A 27,973-nucleotide genomic window follows, 5' to 3' on the forward strand; every position below is an offset into this window, starting at 1 on the left:
GAATTTCCAAACAAATCGTTTAATTCAAAATAAACTCAAAACTAATATTTGGCAGTCATGGCGGGTCTTCTCTGGACAATCTGTAAGTCACAGCCTGCAAGTCAAAAAGCAAGATAAGAAGGTGTGTCATGCGCCCTTCAAAGGACAGAGAGAGAGAGAGCGAGCAAGATAGAAAGAGAACGAGAGAGAAAGAGAGAGAGGGATAGAAAGAGAGAGAGAAAGAGAGCGAGAGAGAGAGAGAGAGAAAGAGAGAAGGAGAGAAAGAAAGGGAAAAAGAAAGGGAGAAAGAGAAAGAAAGGGTGGGAGGAGGAGAGTGAGAGGGAGAGAGAGTGCCGACACTGCGGACCCAGGCCTCACTACTCACCTGCTGCCACCGGTGTGTATCCAACCGCGTGCCGGTATACACTGCAGTCCACCAGGTCCCTTATCTGAAACAGAGTCCAGAGTCAATGATGGCAGATTTCATATCATTGCACACGGCAACATCCAATGCCCGGCCCTGTGCACCCAGGCTGCCGCACCCCAGCCCATCCCTCCACCCAGTGGTGCTTGCCAGCCCCTGCGCACCCAGGCTGCCGCACCCCAGCCAATCCCTCCGCCCAGCGGTGCATGCCAGCCTCTGCGCACCCAGGCTGCCGCACCTTAGTCCATCCCGCCGCCCAGCGGTGCTTGCCAGCACCTGCACACCCAGGCCTCACTGCTTACCTTCTGCCACCGGCGTGTCTCCAAGAGGGCCCACCACGTGTCGGTGAAGGATCCAAGCCCGCAACCTTGGCAGCCTCCACAGCATGCAGCCCCGCACCCCGGCCCACAAGGTCACACATGTGATTCTGGGTCTTGATTTCACAATGGCAGAGAACATATCAGTGCACAGGGCCTCATCACAGGCAGCACACCCGCTCAGCCCTATAGGTGCCACTAACTGTGAACCGCGAGGCCACGCCACGTGGCGGGCAGCACACTGGCTCAGGCCTACACTACGGTCAAGCTGGGCACACACAACTCCTCACCAGTCTGGACCGCCAGGACGGCGCATCATCGCAGGCTGCACACCCGCTTAGCACTTAAGGTGCCCCTACCTCAGTGAACCGAAAGTCACCGTCCCGTGGCGGTAGGCCCATGCTGGCCAAGGTGCCTCGGATGCCACCAACTCTGTGCACCTGAAGTCATGGGCCCTTTCTGATTGAGTCCCATGGTGCGGACGCCATCATGTCATCTCCGGCAGTGGGGAATGTGATGTGTTAGTGCCCTAGGCCCTCATGCATAAATAATAATCACACGCATACACCCAGCAAGAGAGTGGAAATGGCGTACAGCACGTGCGCCCGGCCCTTTGTATTGGCAGGGTCACATGTGCTGTGACGTGTGTGCTGGATGGGTGTGGTGTGGGTGTGAACCAGCCGTGAGGGAGTGGCAGTGGCATGCTGACAACTAAACCTGTGATCAGCAGATCACAACAGGGAAGACCTGGGACGTGTAGCGTTGTCGTCCCCCCCCCCCCTCCCTGTGAGCGTGAGCAGAGTGGACTGGCCTGACGGATGCCAGTCCAGTGTAGGGGTGTGAACAATGACCCGGGGCACTGGGCGTGGTTCCATCCGGGCCTGGACAAAGAAGTAATTAATGCGTGTGTCTCTGTTGTAGTGTAAGCGCCACCCGGACCGCAATCGGAAATGTAGAACCCTGTGACTCAAGTCCCACAACATGAGCAGCATGGACGTAAGGGGGACTCACTGACCCTACATCCATCCATACTTCCACACTTGAATGATCATAGACATGACTCATCTGTGTAAAAATGAATGTTTAATTCACATTCAGTGGAGTGTTGTAGCTGGAGCAGTACAGGGCCACGCATACCCCACTTTACATTGTTGGCACGTGGAGGGCCAGCCATAGTCCTTTAGGGAATGACAAGTTCATCGGAAGAGGAAGAGTCCAGTCCGCAGTCTGATTGCTGTGTCATTGGTAACAAAACAGAATATGGCAGTTCATGTCGAGGTCCAAGGTGAGTATCGCAGAGTGTATCGGGGGGAAAGTGGAAGGTGATGATGCAAAGGGCAGAACCAAGCAGGAATAGGCCATATGGCGGAGATGAATGCTACCGCTTCCTTCTTACCACCAAGGCAGATTCATCCGCATCTTCGTCCTCTGCTGTTTCATGTGCCTCACATGTGGGTGGTGGTGTCCTGCCCCCAGCACTGTGTGGCAGTGACGCCTCAGGGGCCGGAGGTGGAATGTCTGCCGCACTGTGTGGCACTGACACTTCAGGGGGTGGAGATGTGGATGGAGTGGTAGCAGCAGCAGTCATCAGCGCCAGGCCTTGTGGCAGCAATGCCAGGAGGATGGGCTTCAGGGCATTGAGGAACTGTTATACCTGCTGCTCAGCCAGTGTGAATGTGGAGTGGGAATGTTGGTGTGAGAGGTGACTGCAGATTGTTGGATGAGTGAAAATGTCAGTTGGTGTATGGGCTGAGCAGCAGGGAGGCTGCTCCTGGTGGGGCTCTTTTCTACTTCTCTACTACTAAGATCTTACTTGGAATAAATACTCAAAGATACTACCTGGACAGGACTACCTTCTTTACTACAGGAACCCAGCTACCTCTCGCTGGTGTGCAGCCGTGGCAGCTGCACTTTCCGCCTGCGTCCGATCCATGTTCTCCATGATCCTCCGCATATGTCCCAACTCCCGGGTGACATCGACGGAGCCGCTCGGACTAGACAGTTGTTCTTGTCTCCGAGTCAGGACTCCAGCGATGTCATCCATGGATCGTTGTAGAGCATGGAGCGGACTGTGGGTGTCCGTTCATGACTGTGAGTGGTCCCTGATGGGACTGAGACACCCATGTATGGCATCTAGTTTGGCTGCCTTGCGGTCGGACCACACCCGCATCTGTTCAGCCATCTTCTCCTGGCACCCCAGTGCATTACAGGGGCGCGAGTTATAGTTAGCTGAACTAACCATAATGGCCGAATTTCTCTGGTTTTGTACAGGTGAAATGTCCAACTAACTATAACGCCCCTGAAACCTGTGTTTTTTTCAGTGAATTTCTAAGGTTTTTTAAATGCTAATTTCTAACTATAACGTCCCTGAAACCTATGTTTTTTTCAGTGAATTTCAAAGGTTTTTTAAATGCTAATTTCTAACTATGCCTACAAAGGTAGGACATGTGAAGAAAGAGGAAGAAAAGCACAGAAAGAAGCAGGACAAATGCAGAAAGCACCTACACACACTAGGGAACACTATGCGTTGGGGTACCCCTGTGATTAGCATGACCTCCTCTGTATTTGCCATGAGTTAGTGCCTGGGTCATTGAATGAGTACATGAGTAGTGACCAGATGATTAGAGTGCTACAAGGAGAGTGCACAGTGATTTTATAAATGCTTGGATTTTGGCAGTGTGATTGGATAAGTACATGGTGCTGGCTGGGTGATTGGAGGAGTGCATGGGTAGTGACAGGGCGATGGCTGGACTACATGGGTACTACCTGGGTAATTGCATGAATGAATCAGTAGTGTGTAGGTGGATAGAGGTTTGTATAGGTAGTGCACAGGGGAGTGTAGCAGTGCATGTGTTGGTGCCTGGGTCATTGCATTGGTACATGGGTACTAACTGGATGAAGAGAGTACTGCAAGGAGAGTGCATGGTGAATTTATAAGTGCTTGGGTTTAGGCGGAGTGATTGGATAAGTACATGCTGCTGGCTGGGTGATTGGAGGAGTGCATGAGTAGTGACAAGGAGATGCCTGGACTGCATGAGTAGTGCTCAGGGGATTGTAGCAGTGAATGTGTTAGTGCCTGGGTCATTGCATGAGTACATGGGTAGTGACTGCATGATTAGAGTGCTGCAAGGACAGTGAGTGGTGATTTTATAACTGCTTGGGTTTTGGCGGAGTGATTGGATACGTACATGATGCTGGATGTGTGATTAGAGGAGTGCATGGGTAGTGACAGGGATTTTTGGAGTACATGGGCACTACCTGGGTAATTGGAAGAATTGAATCAGTAGTGTGTAGGTGGTTAGAGTTCTGCATGGATAGTGCACAGGGGATTGTAGCAGTGCATGTATTAGTGCCTGGGTCATCGCATGAGTACATGGGTACTGACTGAATGATTAGAGTACTCCAAGGAGAGAGCATGGTGAATTTATAAGTGCTTGGATTTTGCATGGGTAGTGACAGGATGATTAGAGTGCTGCAAAGAGAGTGTATGGTGAATTTTTAAGTGGTTGGGTTTTGGCGGAGTGATTGGATAAGTACATGGGTACTGACTGTGATTGGAGGAGTGCATGGGTAGTGACAGGGCGATGGCTGGACTGCATGGATAGTGCTCAGGGGATTGTAGCAGTGCTTGTGTTAGTGCCTGGGACGTTGCATCAGTACATGGCTACTGATTGGATGATTAGAGTACTGCAAGGAGAGTGTATGGTGAATTTATAAGTGCTTGGGTTTAGGCGGAGTGATTGGATAAGTACATGCTGCTGGCTGGGTGATTGGAGGAGTGCATGAGTAGTGACAAGGAGATGCCTGGACTGCATGAGTAGTGCTCAGGGGATTGTAGCAGTGAATGTGTTAGTGCCTGGGTCATTGCATGAGTACATGGGTAGTGACTGCATGATTAGAGTGCTGCAAGGACAGTGAGTGGTGATTTTATAACTGCTTGGGTTTTGGCGGAGTGATTGGATACGTACATGATGCTGGATGTGTGATTAGAGGAGTGCATGGGTAGTGACAGGGATTTTTGGAGTACATGGGCACTACCTGGGTAATTGGAGGAATTGAATCAGTAGTGTGTAGGTGGTTAGAGGTCTGCATGGGAAGTGCTCAGGGGATTGTAGCAGTGCATGTGTTAGTGCCTGGGACATTGCATAAGTACATGGTGCTGACTGGGTGATTGGAGGAGTGCATGGGTAGTGACGGCAATAGCTGGACTGCATGGGTAGTGCTCAGGGGATTGTAGCAGCGCATGAGTTAGTGCCTGGGTCATTGCATGGGTAGTGACAGGATGATTAGAGTGCTGCAAAGAGAGTGTATGGTGAATTTTTAAGTGGTTGGGTTTTGGCGGAGTGATTGGATAAGTACATGGGTACTGACTGTGATTGGAGGAGTGCATGGGTCGTGACAGGGCGATGGCTGAACTGCATGGATAGTGCTCAGGGGATTGTAGCAGTGCTTGTGTTAGTGCCTGGGACGTTGCATCAGTACATGGCTACTGATTGGATGATTAGAGTACTGCAAGGAGAGTGTATGGTGAATTTATAAGTGCCTGGGTTTTGGCGGAGTGATTGGATAAGTACATGGTGCTGGCTGGGTGATTGGAGGAGTGCATGAGTAGTGACAAGAAGATGCCTGGACTGCATGAGTAGTGTTAAGGGGATTGTAGCAGTGCATGTGTTAGTGCCTGGGTCATTGCATGAGTACATGGGTAGTGACTGGATGATTAGAGTTCTGCAAGGACAGTGCATGGTGATTTTATAACTGCTTGGGTTTTGGCGGAGTGATTTTTTAAGTACATGATGCTGGATGGGTGATTGGAGGAGTGCATGGGTAGTGACAGAGGGATTGCTGGAGTGCATGGGTACTACCTGGGTAATTGGAGGAGTAAATCAGTAATGTGTAGGTGGTTAGAGTTCTGCATGGATAGTGCACAGGGGATTGTAGCAGTGCATGTATTAGTGCCTGGGTCATCGCATGAGTACATGGGTACTGACTGAATGATTAGAGTACTCCAAGGAGAGAGCATGGTGAATTTATAAGTGCTTGGATTTTGGCAGAGTGATTGGATAAGTACATGGTGCTGGCTGTGTGATTGGAAGAGTGCATGGGTAGTGACAGGGTGATGGCTGGACTGCATGGGTAGTGCTCAGAGGATTGTAGCAGTGCATGAGTTAGTGCCTGGGTCATTGCATGAGTACATGGATAGTGACTGGATGATTAGAGTACTGCAAGGAGAGAGCATGGTGAATTTATAAGTGGTTGGATTTTTGCAGAGTGATTGGATAAGTACATGGTGGTGAATGGGTGATTGGAGGAGTGCATAAGCAGTGACAGGGAGATGGCTGGACTGCACGAGTAGTGCTCAGGTAATTGTAGCAGTGCATGAGTTAGTGCCTGGGTCATTGCATGAGTACATGGGTACTGACTGCATGATTAGAATACTGCAAGGGGAGTGCATGTTGATTTTATAAATGCTTAGGTTTTGGTGGAGTGATTGGATAAGTACATGATGCTGTTTGGGTGATTAGTGGAGTGCATGGGTAGTGACAGAGGGATTGCTGGAGTACCTGGGTGTAGGAGAGTAGGATCTGCTTCTTTTAGTTACCCCACTTTTTGCTGATATTTCACTGTTTTCCACGTAGTCTGGCTGGGATCCTGCTAATCAGGACCCCAGCCTATCTTCTTTCTCTTCTAAATTGATCCCTTGTACTTTAGGTACACTCCAGATTGAATTCTGGTGTACCCTTATAAGTCCCTAGCATATGGTACACTATGTACTTAGGGCATAGGTACCCCAAAGGCCTACCAGGAGCTGCAGCATGCATTGTGCCACCCCTGGGAAGATACCAAAATGACACCACAGATCTGCTACTGAAGCCTGGGTAAGGTGGTGCATGCACCCCTTACTGAGATATAGGTTATCTAGATCTCTTCTGATCACTGCACATATAAATCTATCAGTCACCCCTATGGCAGGCCTTATCAATCCTGAAGGCAGGGTGCTTGGTTTTATGTGAGAGGGTGCCCCTGCATGAGCAGAGCCCTTCTACAGCCTTTGGAATCTATTCTCCGGGGTTGTCTGTGATGCATCCATACCATATACTTTTAAGTGCATTATAACCTCGCGGTAAATGCTAACTTTAAAACGGCTGCACAGAAACATGTTGTGTTTGTGTCAAACACTTTGGCATCATACCTCCCCGCCAGTAATTGGAGTGGGAGTTATGATTCCACCCTACTAGAGGGAGAAACATGACAACACAGGTACACCTGGTACCAGCTTCACAGAACCCGGGCATCACAAAATGGATGCTGTCAGCCACAGACGCAAGTCTGCCCTCCTACTGCTGGACGAAACTCTGGCAGGGGAAGGTTGGACAATAGGTTTCCTGTCACAGGGAGGTGTGACCACCTCCCAGACAGGCTTTAGTGTATTGGGGCTGGGTGGGTGCACTCCAAGAGTGCTTTGATGTCTGCACTGGCGGCACATTTGGTGTCCCTGTGCATAGTCCAGCTCAAACCTGTTGCAGGAGCCATTTGCTCCTGCTCTGGCGCGAAACTGGACAAAAGACATGGGTGTAGCCACCACTCTGTCCTGACCCTCCCATAGGTGGGTCCCCAGAGTTTATCCCACCCCTTCCTTGGGTAAAAGTAGGAACCCCTGGCTACAGGACTTTAGATATTACCTGGACTAAACTCTGCTACAGAAACCAGTACTTCGATGATCCACACTGCGCTAGATGACTGAAGAATCTCCCTTGGAGTAAAGGAGTTAATCCCTTGCTTGGCAGGCACCAAAGACGCATTTGACCAGTTTGCATCTCCGAAGCTCCTGAGTTCTCTGAAGAACTTTGCAATACAAGAGGTGGGTTCCCAAGGTCTCTGAGGTCGATCAGTGCCCACAGCAAGTCTGAGGCTCGTATCCATTGTGGAGACCGTGCAACCCAAACCCCTGGACACCGCGACTATTTACAGAAGCATCAGCTTTGAGGTGGCCTCTGAGGCTGAGCTTTAGATTACTTGTAGCCCTGACCCCGAGCAGCAATTCCACCGAAGATTGTTGGCCTACACTTCACGAGTGTTCTGTGAGTCAGCCCTACATGTTTTCTCTTGAGGTCCCTTCGCAATCCCTGGTCCGTTGACTTGTGGGCCCCTGAGAAGGCATCTTTAACTTTCAGTGGGCTTCGTTGGTTGCTACAGACGTGCCCTGACTCTCTATCACTTGGGGAGTCCCCAGGACCTTGCTAGTCCTCACCGAAGCATCTTTGCTCTGACTGCGTGGGTTGCAGTGGCCAAGGCTTGTTGGTGTTCAATTTGAGCACTGACCCCCCCAGCACTCGACATCCTTTGTGGGACAGCTCGCATCCAGATCATGGTCATTGTCGACGTCTCCTGGTCCCCGTGGCTGCAGAGTCAAGCTTCACCTCTTCGCACCTGAAGCACCCAACATCGGTGGGCATTTGTCGATCGTGCCCCTGGTCACTGGCTAGTGACCCAGACTCTGTCTCCTCTGCTTTCAGGTTCTTCCCATCTCCGATCCAGGCTTGGATTGCACCGGACACCTCTCCTCTTCCCGGCAGCAGTACTTCATCGCAACACGCCAATGAAATCAATGTGCGTTCCTGACACCACTTGACCCCTATGCACCCGGCTCCTCTGGGATAGGTAACACGGGTACTTCGGTACTTTCAAGGGTGCTGGCCTTAGAACTGTCTTAGTTCCAAAGGGGTTGCTTAGAGTCCTCTCCTAAGTGTCCTTAATCTTTAAATTTCCAACCGCGACTTTCGCATAGGATTGTACGGGGCTCGCGCCTGTTTTCACACGCTGCACGCGTCCCCCGTGGGTCCCCTGTGTCACTACCTTGTGTGGTTCCTTGGGGTCCCAGTGATTCTACGTGCTCTAGGCACTGTGTCTAGTCAAGTCGGGGTTGTTATACCACTTTCTTAATATATGGTTCGGTCTCCCCCTGGAGCCTAGTGTGTATTGTGCTATTTACTGTTGATCTAGTGATTGTAAATTGTGTGCTTTGACCTCTAATCTCATAAAGAGATTAATAGGGAGTGTTTAGAAATAAATACATGTATTTTATATATATACCTGGTGTGCTTCTCCTTTCATTTGGTCATTCAGGAGGTTATAGACTGGTAAAACAAGCTGCTTTACATTCCTTCAAGACTTAGCCTGAAGGCTGCTCTCCATACCTACCACTAGGATAGCTTTCAATAAAGGTTGTCTTTAAACCTATCATCAATAAGGGTCATTTGGACTGGTGCAAGGTGCCCACTTTAACTAGTGGACAGCTTATACCAGGCCAACGTCTCACAATGGGTACTACCTGGGTAATTGGAGGAGTGAATCAGTAGTGTGTAGGTGGTTTGAGGTCTGCATGGGTAGTGCTCAGGGGAATGTAGCAGTGCATGAGTTAGTGCCTGGGTCATTGCATAAGTACATGTGTAGTGACTGGATGATTAGAGTGCTGCAAGGAGAGTGTATGGTGAATTTATAAGCGCCTGGATTTCGGCGGAGTGATTGGATAAGTACATGGTGCTGGCTGGGTGATTGAAGGAGTGCATGGTTGCTGACAGGGCGATGGCTGGACTGCATGGGTAGTGCACAGGGGATTGTAGCAGTGCATGAGTTAGTGCCTGGTCATTGCATGAGTACATGAGTAGTGACTGGATGATTGGATGATTAGAGTGCTACAAGGAGAGTGCATGGTGATTTTATAAGTGCCTAGATTTTCGCGGAGTGATTGGATTAGTACATGATGCTGGATGGGTGATTGGAGGAGTGCATGGGTAGTGACAGGGAGATTGTTGGAGTGCATGGGCACTTCCTGAGTAATTGCAGGAGTGAATCAGTACTGTGTAGGGGGTTAGAGGTCAGCATGGGTAGCGCACAGGGGATTGTTTCAGTGCAAGTGTTAGTGCCTGGGTCATTGCATAAGTACATGGGTACTGACTGGATGAAGAGAGTACTGCAGGGAGTGCATGATGAATTTATAAGTGCTTGGGTTTTGGCGGAGTGATTGGATAAGTACATAATGCTGGCTTGGTGATTGGAAGACTGCATGGGCAGTGCACAGGTGATTGTACCACTGCATGTGTTAATGCCTGGGTCATTGCATGAGTACATGGGTAGTGACTGGATGATTAGAGTACTGCAATGAGAGTGCATGGTGAATTTATAAGTGCTTGGCTTTCGGCAGAGTGATTGGATAAGTACATGACGCTTGCTGGGTGATTAGAAGAGTGCATGGGTAGTGAGAGCGCGATGGCTGGACTGCATGGGTAGTGCTTAGGGGATTATAGCAGTGCATGTGTTAGTGTCTGGGTCATTGCATGAGTACATGGGTACTGACTGGATGATTAGAGTACTGCAAGGAGAGAGCATGATGAATTTATAATAGCTTGGGATTTGGTGGAGTGATTGGATAAGTTCATGATGCTGGATAGGTGATTGTAGGACTGCATGGGTAGTGACAAGGATATGGCTGGTTTGCATGAGTAGTGCTCAGATAATTGTAGCAGTGGGTAGTGACTGGATGATTAGATTACTGCAAGGACAGTGCATGGTGTTTTTATAACTGCTTGGTTTTCGGCAGAGTAACCAGAGTGCTGGCTGGGTAATAGGAGGAGTGCATGGGTAGTGACAGAGGGATTTCTGGAGTGCATGGGTACTACCTGGGTAATTGGAGGAGTGAATCAGTACTGTGTAGGTGGTTAGAGGTCTGCATGGGAAGTGCTCGGGGGATTGTAGCAGTGCATGTGTTAGTGCCTGGGCCATTGCATGAGTACATGGATAGTGACTGGATGATTAGAGTGCTGCAAGGACAGTGCGTGGTGATTTTATAGCTGATTGGGTTTTGGCGGAGTGACGGGATAAGTACATGATGCTGGATGGGTGATTGGAGGAGTGCATGGGTAGTGACAGAGGGATTGCTGGAGTGCACGGGTACCACCTGGGTAATTGGAGGAGTGAATCAGTTGTGTGTAGCTGGTTAGAGGTCTGGGTGGGTAGTTCACAGGGGATTGTAGCAGTGCATGTGTTAGTGCCTGGGTCATTGCATGAGTACATGGGTACTGACTGGATGATTAGAGTACTGCAAGGAGAGAGCATGGTGACTTTATCAGTCCTTGCATTTTGGCAGAGTGAGTGGATAAGTACATGGTAGTGAATGGGTGATTGGAGGAGTGCATAGGCAGTGACAGGGAAATGGCTGGACTGTATGGGTAGTGCTCAGGGGATTGTGGCAGTGCATCTGTTAGAGCCTGGGTTATTCAATGAGTACATGGGTACTGACGGGAAGATTAGAGTACTGCAAGAAGAGTGCATGGTGAATTTATAAGTGCTTGGGTTTTGGCGGAGTGAATGGATAAGTACATGGTGCTGGCATGGGTGCTGACAGGGCGATGGCTGGACTGCATGGGTAGTGCACAGGTGATTGTACCACTGCATGTGTTAATGCCTGGGTCATTGCATGAGTACATGGGTAGTGACTGGATGATTAGAGTACTGCAAGGAGAGTGCATGGTGAATTTAGAAGTGCTTGGCTTTCGGCAGAGTGATTGGATAAGTACATGACGCTTGCTGGGTGATTGGATGAGTGCATGGGTAGTGAGAGCACGATGGCTGGACTGCATGGGTAGTGCTTAGGGGATTATAGCAGTGCATGTGTTAGTGTCTGGGTCATTGCATGAGTACATGGGTACTGACTGGATGATTAGAGTTCTGCAAGGACAGTGCCTGGTGAATTTATAAGTGCCTGGGTTTTGGCGGAGTGATTGGATAAGTACATGGTGCTGGCTGGGTGATTGGAGGAGTGCATGAGTAGTGACAAGAAGATGCCTGGACTGCATGAGTAGTGCTAAGGGGATTGTAGCAGTGCATGTGTTAGTGCCTGGGTCATTGCATGAGTACATGGGTAGTGACTGGATGATTAGAGTGCTGCAAGGACAATGCATTGTGAACTTATAACTGCTTGGGTTTTGGTGAAGTGATTGGACATGATGCTGAATGGGTGATTGGAGGAGTGCATGGGTAGTGACAATGGGATTTCTGGAGTGCATGGGCACTACCTGGGTAATTAGAGGAGTGAGTCAGTAGAGTGTAGGTGGTTAGAGGTCTGCATGGTAGTGCTCAGGGAATTGCAGCAGTGCATGTGTTAGTGCCTGGGCCATTGCATAAGTACATGGGTACTGACTGGATGATTAGGGTACTGCAAGGAGAGCGCATAGTGAATTTATAAGTGCTTGGAGTTTGGCGGAGTGATTGGATAAGTACATGATGCTGTATGGGTGATTGGAAGAGTGCATGGGTAGTGACAATGGGATTTCTGGAGTGCATGGGTACTACCTGGGTAATTGGAGGAGTGAATCAGTGGTGTGTAGGTGGTTAGAGGTCTGCATGGGAAGTGCTAAGGGGATTGTAGCAGTGCATGTGTTAGTGCCTGGGCCATTGTATGAGTACATGGGTACTGACTGGCTGATTAGACTACTGCAAGGAGAGTGTGTGGTGACTTTATAAGTGCTAGGATTTTGGTAGAGTGATTGGATAAGTACATGGTGGTGAATGGGTGATTGGAGGAGTGCATATGCAGTTCAGGGTATTGTAGCACTGCATGAGTTAGTGCATGGGTCATTTAATGAGTGCATGGGTAGTGACTGGATGATGAGAGTTCTGCAAGGAGAGTGCATGCTGAATTTATAAGTGCTTGGATTTTGGCGGAGTGATTGGATAAGTACACCCATGTCACATCAGGCCCCGCCCCCTCCCTTCACCATTGTGCAAACGCTCCCCCTGGTGGGTTTTAAGTTGGGGGATTAATTCTCCTTGAATCCTGAGGGTCCCTGGGGCCCAACTAGCCCACCATGTACCTCCAGTAAGCGCCACAAAACTGAGGTGCAGAGAGCTGGTCCGAGGCCAAGCCCCTTTTTACACCTCTCTGCAATTCAACTCTGTGGATTCAGGATTCAAGGGGACTTAAACCCCCAACTTAGAAGGTGACACAGGGCACGTTTGCACACTTGTTACATAAGGCCACGTCCCCTCCCTGCACCACTGTGCAAATGCGCCCCCTGGTGTGTTGTAAATTGGGAGATTAAGTCCCCTTGAGTCCTGAGGGTCCCTGGGGGCCAATTAGCCCACCAGCTACCTCCAGTAAGCGCCACAGAGCTGCGTTGCAGAGTGGTGTAAAAAGGGGGCGTGGTCTCGGACCACCTCTCTGCAACGCAGCTCCCTGGTGCATACTGGAGGTACCTGGTGGGCTAGTTGGCCCCCTGGGATCCTTAGGATTCAAGGGGACTTAATGCTCCAACTTAAAATGCACCACAGGGTGCATTTACACACTTGTCACATCAGGCCATGCTCCCTCCCTGCACCACTGTGCAAACCCGCCCCCTGGTGTGTTGTAAATTGGGGAATTAAGTCCCCTTGAATCCTGAGGGTCCCTGGGGGCCATCTAGCCCACCAGCTACCTCCAGAAAGCCCCACAGAGTTGCATTGCAGAGTGGTGTAAAAAGGGGGCATGGCCTTGACCACCTGTCTGCAACGCAGCTCCCTGGCGCTTACTGGAGGTACCTGGCTCGCTTCCAAAATACAAAGCAGAGTTTGCAATGACAGAGCAGGAGCCGCACTGCTAAGTTAAGTTGTGTGTGCCTCTACAGGCATTCCAGAATGTACTTTTGTTTCATGAGGTCTGCTTTGCTTTGTGCCCACATGTGACATCATAACATAGATGGCTTTACAGTTGAACATATGGGCAGTGCTCAGAGTGCTACACCCGAGTCGCCCACATTCACCCTTCGACAAGTCATCATCAATCAGCCCATGGCTTCTAGGGTGATCCTGTGTTAACTGTAATGGGTCAAATCATCTGCATGGGCTTCATGCATCACTTTAGAAGACCATTATTAGCTCATTAATATTCATAATAGGCATGCTTTATGTCAATGGACACAGAGACTTCTCCGTTTGTTATTTCATTTTAATGTTTTCGAAATCGACAAGCAAGTCTATGAGCATCTTAGCACTAGGCATTAAAATAAGCACATCAAGGGTAACCACGGCCTAAACAAAGAGTCGAATGAGTCGAATTTCCATTATTCCATATGTATTTCCATTATTGTCTGGTGAAAAGAGCTACGGTTGCCAAGGTCATATTGGAGAGGAAGAGGATTTCTTTTTTATGGTCTCTATAGTGCTTATATATAAGGACCTTATATATAAGGACGCCACTTATTGAAGCGGGACGCGAACAACATTACAAAGATGACGTGTTAAACATTACCGGACGTCTTTACCTCTAGAAATTCGATTATTATTGGTGAATTCACCATAATTCAAGCACTATCGAGCACAAGTTTATATCATTCATTCAAAAGACTTTATTTCGGACAAAATTACCTAAAAAGTACATCACAGTGCAAACATTTTACATCTAAAATTTCATCGTATTGTCAGTCATGGTTAAAAGAAGAAAATAAAAAAGCAATAATAATTATACACACATTTTCAATTTAAGAATACATTAAATTTTGGGATATAGGATTTGGACAGGGGTTACACAATTGATTTTGAAAAGTGCATGGTGCAATAAATACATAAATTAGCTAAAAAAGAACCTCTGTATAAAAAGAAGCAAAAAGCTCTTATATATAAAACTATACATGAACAGCAAGGAGGTTAGTGAATTTGCTGTACTATCACATTTGCTACAGGGCAATCGGTACATTATTACGAGATCTCAAATAAACCCTTCTAGTGCACCACATTGAAAACAAAAAACCAGCCACCGAGTATACTATTGGAATGCTTGAGTCAGATTTCAGTATCCTGAATGCTTCAAGGCAGCGCCTACTGCCAAGATTCCTGCAAATCTGAACCAACCAACGTCTCCTTGCCTTCTGGTAGCCAGAACAACTGAAAAAAACATGGAGCTCTGTTTCCTCGGGGTGGTCACATGCCGGGCACTGAATCGTTTGTTGGTCTCTCCACTTGGATGTAAAGCAGCGAAGTGGAAGCACCCCATATCTATATTGTAAATAGAGCTTCCTAGCCGCTGGTGGAGTAATGAGATCTATTGCCGACTCAAAGCAAGGAAAATCTTTTATTTCTAAAAAATCACTAGTACATTTCCCAGTCCCAGAAAAGGTATGAAGTTGGGTCAGTCTGTAATCATTGTAGCATGCCTTCATATGACCCTTAGATATTAGCAGACAGGCTGACTCGGGTTCAAACCAGCAATCCCCTAAACCCATGCTGGTTAACAGAAATTTTATATGGTCAAGCCACAGGATTTTTACAGCACCCCGTGACCTCAATACCTCTAATAATTCCTCCCTATAGGATATAAGTTCGGGGGAGGTCCAAAGGCGACGCCAGTACATTATAGGCTTGAGACTCGCTACTTCAGCTATTGGTGTTATACCTGTGTCCAGACGTAGCGGGACCAACGGGGTACTGCGAGGTAATCTAAATAACTGTCTTAAGTATTGGTTCTCCACCTGTGATAATTTTTTCAAATTTAGGTGGCCCCATAACTCTGCGCCATATAAGGCCCCACCTCTTGCTTGAGCCCTATAAATTTCAATTGCTGGACTAACAATTCTTTTACTGGACTTATTAAAAGCCTTCATGATGCCACCTGAAGATTGTGCTAGTTTTAGCGTGGATTTTGTGATGTGCGCCCCCCATTCCATAGACTCGGAGATTGTAATGCCTAAATACACAAAGGATGACACTCTCTCAAGGGGTTTACCATTTAAAGACGGGTTAGGGCGTGTACTTTTTGGGCAATTAAATGCCATAAATTTGGTTTCCTGTAGGTTAGTTTCTAAGCCTCTGTCTCTACAAAACATCTCAAATTTATCCAAAACCCTTTGTATCCCCATAGGCGATTTGGCAACCAATAGGGTATCATTGGCAAACATCATTGCCGAGATTCTATGGTAGGCTAGCTTGGGGGCATCAAGATCTTTTTCTGCAAGCAAGGCATCAATCAGGCCATTAATATAGAGGCTAAATAAAGTTGGCGCGAGCACGCACCGCTGGCGAACACCACGGTTGATGGGTATGGGGGCTGTAAGATTACCGTCCTTCCCATACCTAATTTGCGCAAAGTTGCATTCATGTAAGCGTTTAAAAAGTCGAATTAAATAAACTGGGACCCCCATCTCAGCCAAAACCAACCATAATTTCTCCCTTGGTACTAAATCAAACGCAGATCTCAAATCTACAAAAATTTAGAAGAGACTACCCCCCTGCACATATACAGTCTTCCAATACAGCAATTGTAATCTTAGTACTTGGTCCAGGGTCGACAACTTTTCCCTGAACCCGGCCTGGAGGACGGACAAAACATTCCTCTCTTCCATCCATGACTGCAGTCTAAGGAGCAAGACTCACGCAAAAATTTTCTGAGAAATATCTATTAAACTTATAGGTCTATAGTTGGTTGGGAGGAGTGGGGAGCCCTTTTTAAAAATCTGAATTATTTCCGCACCAAGCCAGCTTGGAGGAATATTCATGCCTTGCATAATTGAATTAAAAAGCATCCAGAGATATGGAGCCCAAATAGCAGGTTCACTCTTAAAGAGGTCTCCAGGTATCTTATCCAAACCTGGAGCTTTGCCCGGAGCTATTCTTGCTAGTGCGACCTTTATTTATTTTATGGTTATGCTCAGGCCCACATCGCCATCAGACAGGGGCATTAAATCCCAAATACCCGCAGGACAAGTTTATATCGCACCAGAATACGTTTACTGGATTGTAGTTCTCAGCATTTACTTTGAAATCCTACTTTGACGCACCATACACGAGAGGATTGCTGGTGCCATTAAAGTTTGCCAAAACGTTACTTTTTATGCGATATAAAATGGAATTCTCATACTGATCTAGTGTACTACGGATCCTTTGAAATATGGGGGTCTCTCGAAGAATATTTTCACCTACTGTTGTAGGAATACGTTGCTAACCTTGAAAAAATCGTATCAAACGACGGAACACGTGTCGGCTGTCTGCTTCTTCGATATGTACTTCGAGTCAACTGCATCAAGACTCCTAAGGACTTTCTAGTTTATGTTAAATTGCTACAAACAATATCACAAAAAGGAGAGACTAGGGAAAAAAGCCTTCTCTGACTCACCTATCATCAATGAAAACTCAGTCAACAGAGAAGTACTACAACCATTAGAACTCCTTGTACAAAACAAACAAGAGCGAAGGTATAAGATTATCCTTCACTATCAATAATACAGAGTTGTTAGAAGAGGATGGGGCACAAGGGAAAAGACAACCCTTGCCCTCACACACTTTGCAGTGTCATGCTTCATCATAGGGCCGCATCTGACGTCCAGGTGCAGACCAACACACTGAATGGAGCGCAGGTTTTTTTGGATGTATGAAGATTAGTGGTGAGGGTGCAGAGCACGTGCCCCATAGCTCATTGTGGAGCCCATTATTGTGTGTCCTGCGACTCATCCTATAGCACCCTTTCTTCAATATTTCAGAGATAGTTCCTTCTAGAGAACCTTCTCTTTACTGCAAACTTTGAGTCCGTGGCCTTTATTCCGGTGTCTAGGTCCAGGGCAGACATTTTTAAATCCCCTATGTCAGTGCTCTCTGCTCATTTTCCTATTCAAGCGTGCATGCGTTTCATGCACATTTTGTGTTCAATTTGTTTAATTTAGAGTTTACTTACTACATTTGAAACAAAGTTTCCAAATCTGTGTCACACGATCAAAAGGTTTTTAACCCTCTCAGGGCTTGGTTATGCCTCAGTCAAACGCACGACGGCCATTTGGTAACATTCCTATCTTTATTTATCTTCCTTCCATTCTTCTATGTCTCTCGTCCTATCCTATAACCCCTTTATACTTCCTATAGACCACCTTCTTGAATCCCTCTCCCTATATTCAATTCTAAAAGTAGAGAGTAGGCAATGGTGTTTATGGTTGAAGTTCACAGTATTGCCATAAGGGGGCAGCAAATGATTCAAAATCTCCCCTTTAGCAAGCATACCATTGCAAGAGAATGGGGAGCATATTCCCAAGAACGTGTGTTAATTTTCGCAAATTAGCTTCTCACATCGCAGTCCATTGCGGGAAAATAACACTGTGTCAACGTGGTATTCCCAACCCGGCGGCACCATGCGATAGTCTCACGATAACGCGACAAATGACCGTGTTAAAATAAATGTGAGGTCGAACAAATGCGAAACACCAACACGAAAAAAGTGACGATGGCCCAAATCGCGACACAAAAATCAGCGAAAACCAGCGACAGACCTGCAATTCCCATGCCTCATGCGGAAAATAGCACTATAAAAGCAGTTGAAATTAAAAAAAATAATAATAATAACTGTGTAGCACCATGGATGCACCCGGACCGAGTGCAGAGGACGAGTCGAAGCCTACAAGCCCCACGGAGGACCAGCCCGGGACCCTGGGGTCGGGGAAGGGCAATGAGAAGAGGAAGAGGAAGATGGGTTCAGTCCGCAGGAAGACCGGACCTTCGTCACGGAGGTGATAGAACACTACCAACAACTATTCGTCACCTCCACTGCGTCATTGGCAACACGAACGGAAATATGGCAGTCCATTGTCACCAACGTTAATGCAGACGGAGTGTCGAGGAAGTCACTGGAGGAGGTCAAGAGGCGCTGGCATGAAGTGCACAGCCAAACCACGGAGAAACTCGCTGCCAACAGGAAGGCGACTGGAGGTGGGAGTCCTGCACCACAGGAGGAGCTGGATGAGCTGGAGGAAATGGTGGCCACAGTCATCCGTGTGGAGACGGTGGAAGGAGTTTGGGGTCTGGACACAGCTCAATATGACCAGACACAACAGCAACAGGGTGAGTATCCACCAGGGACTGGGGTTGATGGGCACAATGGCACACATGCAAAATCATGAGCAGCACACTGCACACCCACAATGACTGTGGAACATGTCCCTGATACCCTTGGCACACTGCTGCACACATTGAAACACGAAGTAGGCCCCCCTCCACAATGTGCACAAATGGGCCCCCCTCCATATCACCAAAGCCACTACCTACACATGCACATGTGCTGAATCCAGAAAAGAAGCTGCCCTGTGAGCCACATGGACAATGCAAGTGACACTGCACGACAGATAGCATGGCTGCAGTCACAATACATGACATGGTGCACGACACGACATTGAGGTGGCTGAGTGTGCACCACATCCGTAAAGGAGCAGGTCACATTCTGACACATCCACGGGCAACTACAACCCATGACGTCAAAAACACATCTACAGACAAACAATGCACAACAGCACAGAATTTGTCCCGGAGCTAAATTGACCCAAGTCGCAAACATCCCAGCACCATAAAAGCACACAAGTCAAAGGCACACCGACTCAAAGGGATAAGGACCGCCAAATCAGAGTTGCAGGGGTGACACACAAATAATGCAACACACACACATAGCAATCAGAGTACATCAACGTTGACGACAATGGGGTACAAGGTGCAACCCTTACACCACAGGCCAGAGGACACAACTAGTGCCGCTCGTGCGTAGGAACTGGCCAATCACATCTGGCATTGCATGACACTGTGAGATGATAATGTACGAGTACAACCACACATCCGTCATGTAGTCGAAATGTCCACTGCCTCACATCAAATAGCCAGCTGCACCAAAAAAGTCCATAATGTACATTTTCATGCAGTCAAAATGTAAACATCAACAATGCGTCAACATACATAGAACACACTGTTAACATGCATCTCCCCTTTACATTGCAGAGGGACATTGCAGAGGGACATGCAGAGCAGACCCCATATCTCTACAGTGATGATGGAGAGGACACCCTGCACATCTACACAGACACCCTCCAACGGATAATGGACAGCCTCCGCACCCCACCACCAGGAGCAGGGCAGCCCAGCTGCATCACGGTGACCCCACACCCTGCACAGAACACACAACAGGAAGCACACACCACCACGGCTGGCTCCCAGGACCCCCACAACCAACACATGGAATTCTAATGCCGTGTGTTAGGGTGCCAGGAGCAGATGGCTGACCAGGTGCGGGTGGGGTTCGACCTCATGGCAGCAAAACTCGATGCCATATGTGGGTGTCTGAGTCCCATCAGGGACCACTTACAGTCCCTAACGGACACCCACTGTCCGCACCTTGCTCACCAACAATCCTTGGCTGACCTCGCTGGGCCATTACTTGGATACAAGAACTGTCTACTCAGATAGGCTCCAGCGATGACAGCACAGAGTTGGCAAAGATGCGGAGGACAACGGAGACCATGGAGCCGATGCAGCCAGGAAGCATGGCTGCCTCGGCAGAACACCAGTGAGATGTAACTGGGATCTTCAATGCCTTGCAGATCCTAATCTTGCCATTGCTGCCACTGAGCCTGTACCACATGACTGCTGCAGGAACCTCGACACGCACACATCTCCGCACCCTGACGTGTCAGTTGCACACAGTGATGCAGCAATACCACCTTTGCAACCTGATGGGCCAGTAGCACACAGTGATGCAGCCCTATCACCTTTGCAACCTGATGCGCCAGTGGCACACAGTGATGCAGTCATAACACCACCACACACCTGACACACTGGACACAGAACCCATCTCAGATGAGGAAGATGAGTAGGGCACTGACTGTGTGAGGAAGGAGGTGTTAGCCTCCGTCCCCGCCACGTGTTCCGTCCCTGCCTGGCTCAGCCCCATGCATCATGCCCTGGAACAACACCTACCACTGTCCCCTGAAACACTCTGCAACATCCTCCTGGACCCCGACATGCACTGCCATATCCGCTCTGGTACCAATGACACAGCAATCCGGCTGCGGACTGAACTCTTCCTCTTCATATTGAATTTGTATTCCCCCCAAGGACTCTGGTTGGCCCACCTCTGGGCAACCATGTCACGTGGGCTTCAAATGGCCATGTACCGCTCCAGCTCAGACACTACCCAGAATGTGAATTAAACATTCCAAAGCACACAGATGTGTCATGCCTATGTTCACTCACGTATGAAAGTATGGATGAATGTAGGGACATTGACTGCACTAAAAGGTACATCCTGTTGAATGTCATCAATGCGCATGTTTGAACCTGACCCACATGGCTAATTAGATGACTGTGAATGTGTGAACTAGCTGTGGCCTCATTGCACATGAACAACAATCTCATTACCCCTCATACTCACATTGCTGGAGACACATAGAAGCACAGGTCTGCCAGCAACTATCCCAAACACAATGTCTGGCTTACAGAGGTGGAGCAGTCTATAGGGACTCACCCCCAATTTACATGCACCAGTCAATACCTCCCTGTGTACGGACAATGCTCATGGAAGCAAACGATTTGTCATTATAATCAACACTCATCACAGTTGTACACTAGTGTACTTGCGTAGACTTTATTAGCAGGTGCGTGTCAGTAAGGGCAAGGCAAGGACCACAAAATGCACACCAATGTTTAAGACACTTGCAGGAAGCTCAGGGACATGTCGAGGTACATGAAATGGGGTTGCTAAAATGAACACAAATCATTACGGATGTCAACGGTCTCAGCCCACCTTGCCTTGCTGGACGAGTCATGTGATGTTTGGCCTCTGCTCATTGCCCTGTGTCAGGGGACACGACTCACAGCCCATGGGACTGCATCACCTTGCACAGGATTTGTACACACGCGTAGGTTCACGCACATGCATTCTGAGCCCAGGCGAAGGCAGACGTGTCCACTGTTGTAGTGATATGTGTGACCAATCTTCCAAAATGCTACTAGGTGTGGGGACATGTGCTGTGGGTGACAATCAGTTGTGGCTGCAGGAACGTAGTTACTCGTCCATGAATGCGAGCACAGCTTCATGGGCAATCTCTTCCAAGAGCACATCGTTGCCGAGTTCAAGGATCACGAGGGCGAGCCAATCCATTCACTGTTCCGGGCAGCTGTGCTCCGTCCACGCCATTCCACTGATCCGCAACACAGCCCAATAGGAGAGCGCCTAGATGTGGTCACTGCACACGAGGAGTTGTGCAATCTCCCATGCCCAACTGCCTGCACATACACCAAAAATCAAGGCATCCCATGCACGGGTATCACGGTTACACTCCTGTTCGTGGGCCAAAAGGGGGCACACACACAAGTCATAATCCATTTCAGCTACCGTGTTGTTGGATAGGCAGACATCCATGGGCCACTCGAATGTGCATGTTCGACAATGGAACCAGGGCTGGACGCAGGTGACGTAAGCAAGACGGAAACTCAGACGGTAACTGATGCACAACACTGCCAGTGACAGTGATCCCAACAGATGCAGCATTTGTGCAGGGTACAGTTCCACGTGACCGGGGTTGTGCATGTGCCCAGGCTTGCCAGCCATTAACTTTGTTGGTCTCGTAGCACCGGCAGTCTTCTGACAGGTGGCAGTTATGTGGATGAAATGCCACTGCTCTGAGCAATGGGTCGTATTTGTGTGCAACATTTGGACGTATGGGTTGTTTTTTACTTATGTGTCAAGGGCATCCCATGCAGGTGTGCCTCAGGCAGGGACAAGTGTGTGTGGGGTGTGGACAAGTTGGTCTTTCATTCGCGCAGTTCGTGGTTTGGGAGTCGTCAAGATCTGGTATGGTATCCCTCGCAAGGAGTGCCAGCCGCATTCAAGACCAAGGTCGGGTGTTCAAATGTCCTTCCGCCATGTGCATTGGGACAAAGGAGCTTTCATTCCTACTGTTGGTCTGATCACTGCTTGCCTTTTTTAGATGTGATGTGGCCTTCGCGTTGAAATTGATGCCAGTCCTTGGAGTTAGTGTGCAACAATAGCGATACACACACAACAGTTGGCATGTATAAGCCAAGAGCCCAATTGTCCTTGCGCTCCTTCTGCAATATCTCTCTCTCTCTCTCTCACTCTCACTCTCTTTCTCTCTCTTTCACTCTCTCTCTCGTTCTCTCACTCTCTTTCTTTCACTCTGTGTCTCTTATCTCTGTCTCTCTCTTTCGCTCGCTCTCTTTGTCCTTTGATGGGCATAGGTCACACATTCTTATCTGGGATTTTGTTGTGCAGGTTGTGTCTTACAGATTGTCCTGGGAGGACCCGCCATGGCTCTTTGGAATGGTTATCTTGTGTTTTTTCTGAGTGAAACAAATTAATGGGATATTCTGGGATACATGTATGTTTGTTATTTTTCGGACCACACATGTTTATGTTAGGTGTTGTAATTGTGCGACATCAGGCACATTGCTTTGTTTATGGTTTGTGATGTTGACGTGACATTTATTTGTCCGGTGGAGGGGGATGCCCGGAGTGGGGCCCCGGGGGGTGGGGTGTGGTCCAGGGGGTGGCGGCGGTGGGTGTTGTTGCCCTTTGGGGCTACGGGATGCATGGTCAGTGGCTCCATGGCATCTGTTGGTCTTCAGGTGTGGCTCTGTGCTGGGCTCCCTTTGATGGTGCAGATTGTCGTCCGACTTTGCACCAGGTCGGAGCAGGTATTAGTTTCCTGATGCTAACGCGCCTTATTGCATGTTTTCGCCGGTCTGGCTGGTCGTTGAGAATGTTGTGAAGTGGTGTTGTCGCGAGTTTTTGCACGGGAACGCCTACTCTGCATATCATTAGCGTTAGTTGCCGGGGTCATCTGTGGCGATGTTTTTTGCGACTGCTATCGCAGGTAAACTGGTGATATGGGCTGTTAGCACAAGCTTGTGAATGAGGCGGTAAACTTATCGCGACTTTGGCTGCGATAATGTGCCGTTAACTCGGCGATAGCTCCTTGAGAATATGGCCCTGGGGGTCTTTTTTTTCACTAAGCGACCCTACAGTTCCAAAGGGTCTGACATTTAGATACTTCATTCACGTGGATACTCACTCATAGATGTCGCTAAATATAGATACTTGCACTCGCACCCAAGGGCAACAACCTACAAACCAGTGCTTTAAATGGGCCGGTACTCACTGGTACTAAGTACCAGCACTCTTAAATTTTCTGCTCTTGAGTACCGGAGCTTCTCTTTGTCTAAAGAGAGTACCGGTACTCATGTGGCAGCAAGCCAAGCTCAGGGTAATTGGCATGCACAAAAATAAGCGCAACCCAGCTGACAATGAGTTGGTCCGTTTTCCTGAAGCACTCTGATCGAGTGCTAATCTACCCCCCACAATGTGCTAATTGAGCGGCAGCCTGCAGGCATTCATTCAGAGCTCAACCCTCTTCTAACTTGCCTGCACAGGCCTATGTATGGTGCCCAACTGGGCACCACACTGGTGTCGCCCTTTTCAATATGACTGGGATAGTCTATGGGTGCATGATGGTGGTCCCATGACCTACCGTTGAGTCACGTGATGAACCCTCAGCAATAAATAATGAAGAAACAGCCAGGTTCCTTAGTGACTACCTCCACTAACTAAATGTAAATTAAATCACTGTAGTGTACGAAGAGGCATTGGATACATCCTGCATGCTCTTTGTACGTAGGAATTTATGCATTTTTGTGAGAACCCGACTGACCGCTATTATGCCTAACAACAAAACTTTGGGTTTTTTGGGCGATTCTATTCAAATCTATGCTTTAGAATCAGAACAAAAAGAGGGACTGAAAAACAGGGTTGTAAAAATAATTATAAACAATTACAAATATATTCATGAATTTTAATACATAATTGTGGGTAAGTGCTCCGGCGCTGCTGCAGATGGCGGCTTCAACACTGCGGATACTAATCTGCTTATCAAATGGCAGGTCTACGAGTAGATTTTCCAACCCCCCCAACCCCGATACATTTTCTTTCAATTGCTGATGATTGATAAACAGGTTTTTTTCAGCTGCGGAGTTGCAGCTTCGGCTTTGCTCCACAGGCAAAACACACGCCACAATAACAAGTCCTGTCCATCATCCTGTTTGAGTAAAATAGGTCAAATACAACTCTTTTAATTCGGTTTTGGATTGCAATTGTATTCAGTGATGTTTGTACAGTGCAAGAAGGTCGGGCCTGCCTGCCATGGGTTAGAGCACTGTAACAACAGAAAACAAGCATTTGCAATGCAATAGGTCTCGCATTTGCAAGAGTTTGAGCTATTGGCATTGTAAATGACAATGCCTTTTATTTATCTGTCTGGATAATTAACACATAAATAAAAGGTAGTGTCACTTACAATGCCAATAGCTCAAACTCTTGTAAATGCGTTACTGTAAACACACAAAAAAAGAGCATGCATTAGGATATAGGAGACCCTCACAGAAACAGCATACAGCATGGTACAGAACATCTGCACTCAGAAACAACATACAGCATTTTATAGGACAGAGTGATAGAGCAGACCCTCACACACAAACAGCACACAACATGCTATAAGACACTCATACACAAAGAGAATTGTGTATGGTACAGCAGATCCTCACTTACAAACAGCATACCACATGATATAGGAGACCCTCACAGACAAATAGCATACAGCACATTACAGGACAGACTCACACGAACACCATACCATATGGTACAGGACAACCACATACACAAATAGCATACAGCATGGTATAGGACAACCCCACATGCAAACAGCATCCAATGTAGTCCAAGAAATTCTCACAGCGAAAAAAAAGATTGCAGCAAACCCTCACACACAAACAGCATACAGCATGATATAAGAGACCATCACAGACAAACAGCATGGTACAGAACATCCACAATCAGAAACAGCACACCGAATGTTACAGGACAGGGTGATACCGTAGAACGTCACACACAAACCGCACACAGCATGGTACAAGAGAGCCTCATAAATAAAGAGAATATTGTATGGTACAGTAAATATACATAGCAAACAAATGGCATCCTGTGATAAAGAGAATGATAAACAATACGAAAATATCTTCAAATGCCACCATGGACAAAGAAGTAAATATAATATAGTGAGTCGCATGAAATACGAAGGAAGATTTCAAATAGACTAAAGATTGAATTGTTATAATCTCTATCACACTCGGACCCTATCATTTCGTGCAATACAACATCCTGGAGTTAGATGCAACAAGAATCACAGAAACTACACAAAATGAAAAATGCCATAGACTAGTTCGATTGCGTGACAGAAACCAATTGCATCCTTAACTGGGTTAAAAACACAGCCAGAAGCCGCTGACACCATTCAATGGGACTCAAACTTGTTAACATACACTATGGCATTTAATAGACAGCGACTGCACATTTAAGGAGACAACGGTTGAGTGCTGGTCATGGATACGGTAATGAAGGTACTTGCATTTGATTGCAGGGTTATCTGAGAGGTAACAGTCATATTATAGGAAATCTCTGCACTTCGCGCCAGAGATAGAATCTAACAGTAGCGGGAATTTCCAGCTGAGTTTCTGGCCACGTAAAAGGACAGTACAGGGACTATTCAGCTGTGCTACTGCGCCTATAAATGGACAGCGACTTTTCAGCGGGGGTTCTAAACACAGTGAAATAGCGCAGGTATTACTCAGTATGGCCGTTCCTGCCCAATATACACAATGAGCAGAACCGATAGCTTTTATTTAATGTTTTGCCATCACGCCCCCATTAAAGTGTGTAATTTGGCAATTTACCCCAAACCGTTTTGAGGAGCCGGTGTGCGTGTCACAAACACAGGGACACATTTGGACACATGTTGGTATCTGTCTGCATTTCAGACTCTGGTGATGTGGCAGATATGCCGGTGATATATGGCAGAGACATGAACCCAACACACTGTTCTTAAGAGACATTACAAAGTTCCCAATTGGAGGCGAGATGGAGGATAACGGTGTCACGAGGGAGGGCAGCTATCTCCACCGCCGATCCAAGGGGGGCAGCTGTGACTGCAGGCAGGATTAAGGTGGGGGCACAAGAGTTCGGAGTGGTTTTAAACAAACTGAAGTGGAGGTACCAGGCTCCCTCCACCAGTGAACATGCAGAAAGGAGCGGCCTTTGTTTACCTGGCTCCGTTTCTTCTCTCTCCGCCGCTCCGCCTTCTTTCTTAACTTCTGTCTGGAGCGTGATGCGAAGCTGACCAAGAGAGGCGGGAAGCCGCAAGTTTTGCGAGAGGTCTGCTGCAACAATCGTGAATAGCGGCAAAGTCTACGGGCAGAGAAGTGGCTGTGTGGCGTCAACCATGCTGACATCGCGGCGGTGCTTTCCAGGATCCCACCTCCCCCCAATGAACTGCCCACATTTCATTGTAGTGATAAGGATGGATGCTCCGTTTAACGGCTGATAAGAGTGCAGCCGGAGCAGAGCTAGAGGAAGGCATGTGGACCCGGAAGTGGGGTTGCCAGTGAAATCGGAAGTGGGACACAAAAAGCAATGTTACATAGGGTACCAAATCACTACTTTGTGCGGCGATATATGCATACCCACAATCCTTTACACTACACGGAATACTTGTTTTATGTTCACTTCATTAAGTTTATAGTTTTTACTTCTAGAAAAATGCACACCAGTCCGCATACTCTTCCACATTGTGTCTATTTTTCAAAACGCAACGTAATATTCCTAAGAAAAAAAAATAAAGAGGAATCCTTGCGTATAAATCACGGAATTATTAAACAGCCTCTATTGAGCATTTCCTACTCCCACGTGAACGATGCCGCGCTGTGGCTATACATAATGAGCAGTGCCAATGTACGTCAAAACTGTGAAGCGTCTGCTGTCGCTAACCCGTAACCCGTTACCATTCAATAACTAAGTAGTTCTCAAAGGAACTGATAAGCAAGTAGAGCGTATGAAAACTGTACTTAGTCGGTGCTGCCTCGGCAGAAAACGGAAATGACGTATGGGATCGCCAACCAACCACCAGCCAGATACGAACAGCAATGCTAGAATTAACCTATGGCAAGCAGCAGGACAAATTACCCTCTATATTGTAATTACTATAGGTCTTGCGACAGCGCATGCGCTGTCTAGGCTCGACCTAAAAACAACCCAGCAGAGACACAAACACTCACCAATATGCAAACTATCTAAGGATGCAGCTTCGAGAGGATTTTAATGTCGACAGGCACAAATATAAGCACCGAAACGTCCACATAATACAATAAATTATGATCTAATAGGCCAGCAAAAAATGAACAAACGGCAGAACAAGGTCAAGCACATTCAGTCCATGTATACTCTGAAGATAAAGGGTTGGTGCAAACACTTCCTGCACCCGCCGTCCAAAGGTGCCACTATTAGCCGAAATTTTCAAAAGAGATGGAAGGTGCACTCCTGAAGTCAATAAAGTGAGTAGAGATCTGTTCCAAAAAGTGCTTC

At 47.7% G+C, this 27,973-nt stretch overlaps 1 protein-coding gene across 1 annotated transcript; it reads right to left on the reverse strand.

Annotated features, from left to right (window-relative positions):
* Nucleotides 1-27,402, reverse strand: LOC146869697 (uncharacterized). The gene is made up of 3 exons (XM_085654448.1): nt 26,659-27,402; nt 365-428; nt 1-94 (listed from the first exon to the last, which is right to left on the reverse strand). The coding sequence occupies exons 1-3, from the start codon at nt 26,842-26,844 to the stop codon at nt 42-44; spliced, it is 303 nt and encodes a 100-aa protein (XP_085510574.1). The 5' UTR covers nt 26,845-27,402; the 3' UTR covers nt 1-41.
* Nucleotides 27,403-27,973: the final 571 nt, after the last annotated feature.

The sequence above is a fragment of the Triturus cristatus genome, chromosome 1_1 (genome assembly GCF_964204655.1).
Source record: "Triturus cristatus chromosome 1_1, aTriCri1.1, whole genome shotgun sequence".
NCBI classification, from domain to species: Eukaryota; Metazoa; Chordata; class Amphibia; order Caudata; family Salamandridae; genus Triturus; species Triturus cristatus.

Excerpts from the sequence above, each read along its gene's own strand:
- LOC146869697 (XM_085654448.1), bottom strand. The coding sequence starts at position 26,844 with ATGTCAGCATGGTTGACGCCACACAGCCACTTCTCTGCCCGTAGACTT. Across the intron at positions 429-26,658 it reads GAGAGAAGAAACGGAGCCAG|ATAAGGGACCTGGTGGACTG; the intron begins GTAAACAAAGGC and ends ACTCTGTTTCAG. Across the intron at positions 95-364 it reads ATACACACCGGTGGCAGCAG|GCTGTGACTTACAGATTGTC; the intron begins GTGAGTAGTGAG and ends TTTGACTTGCAG.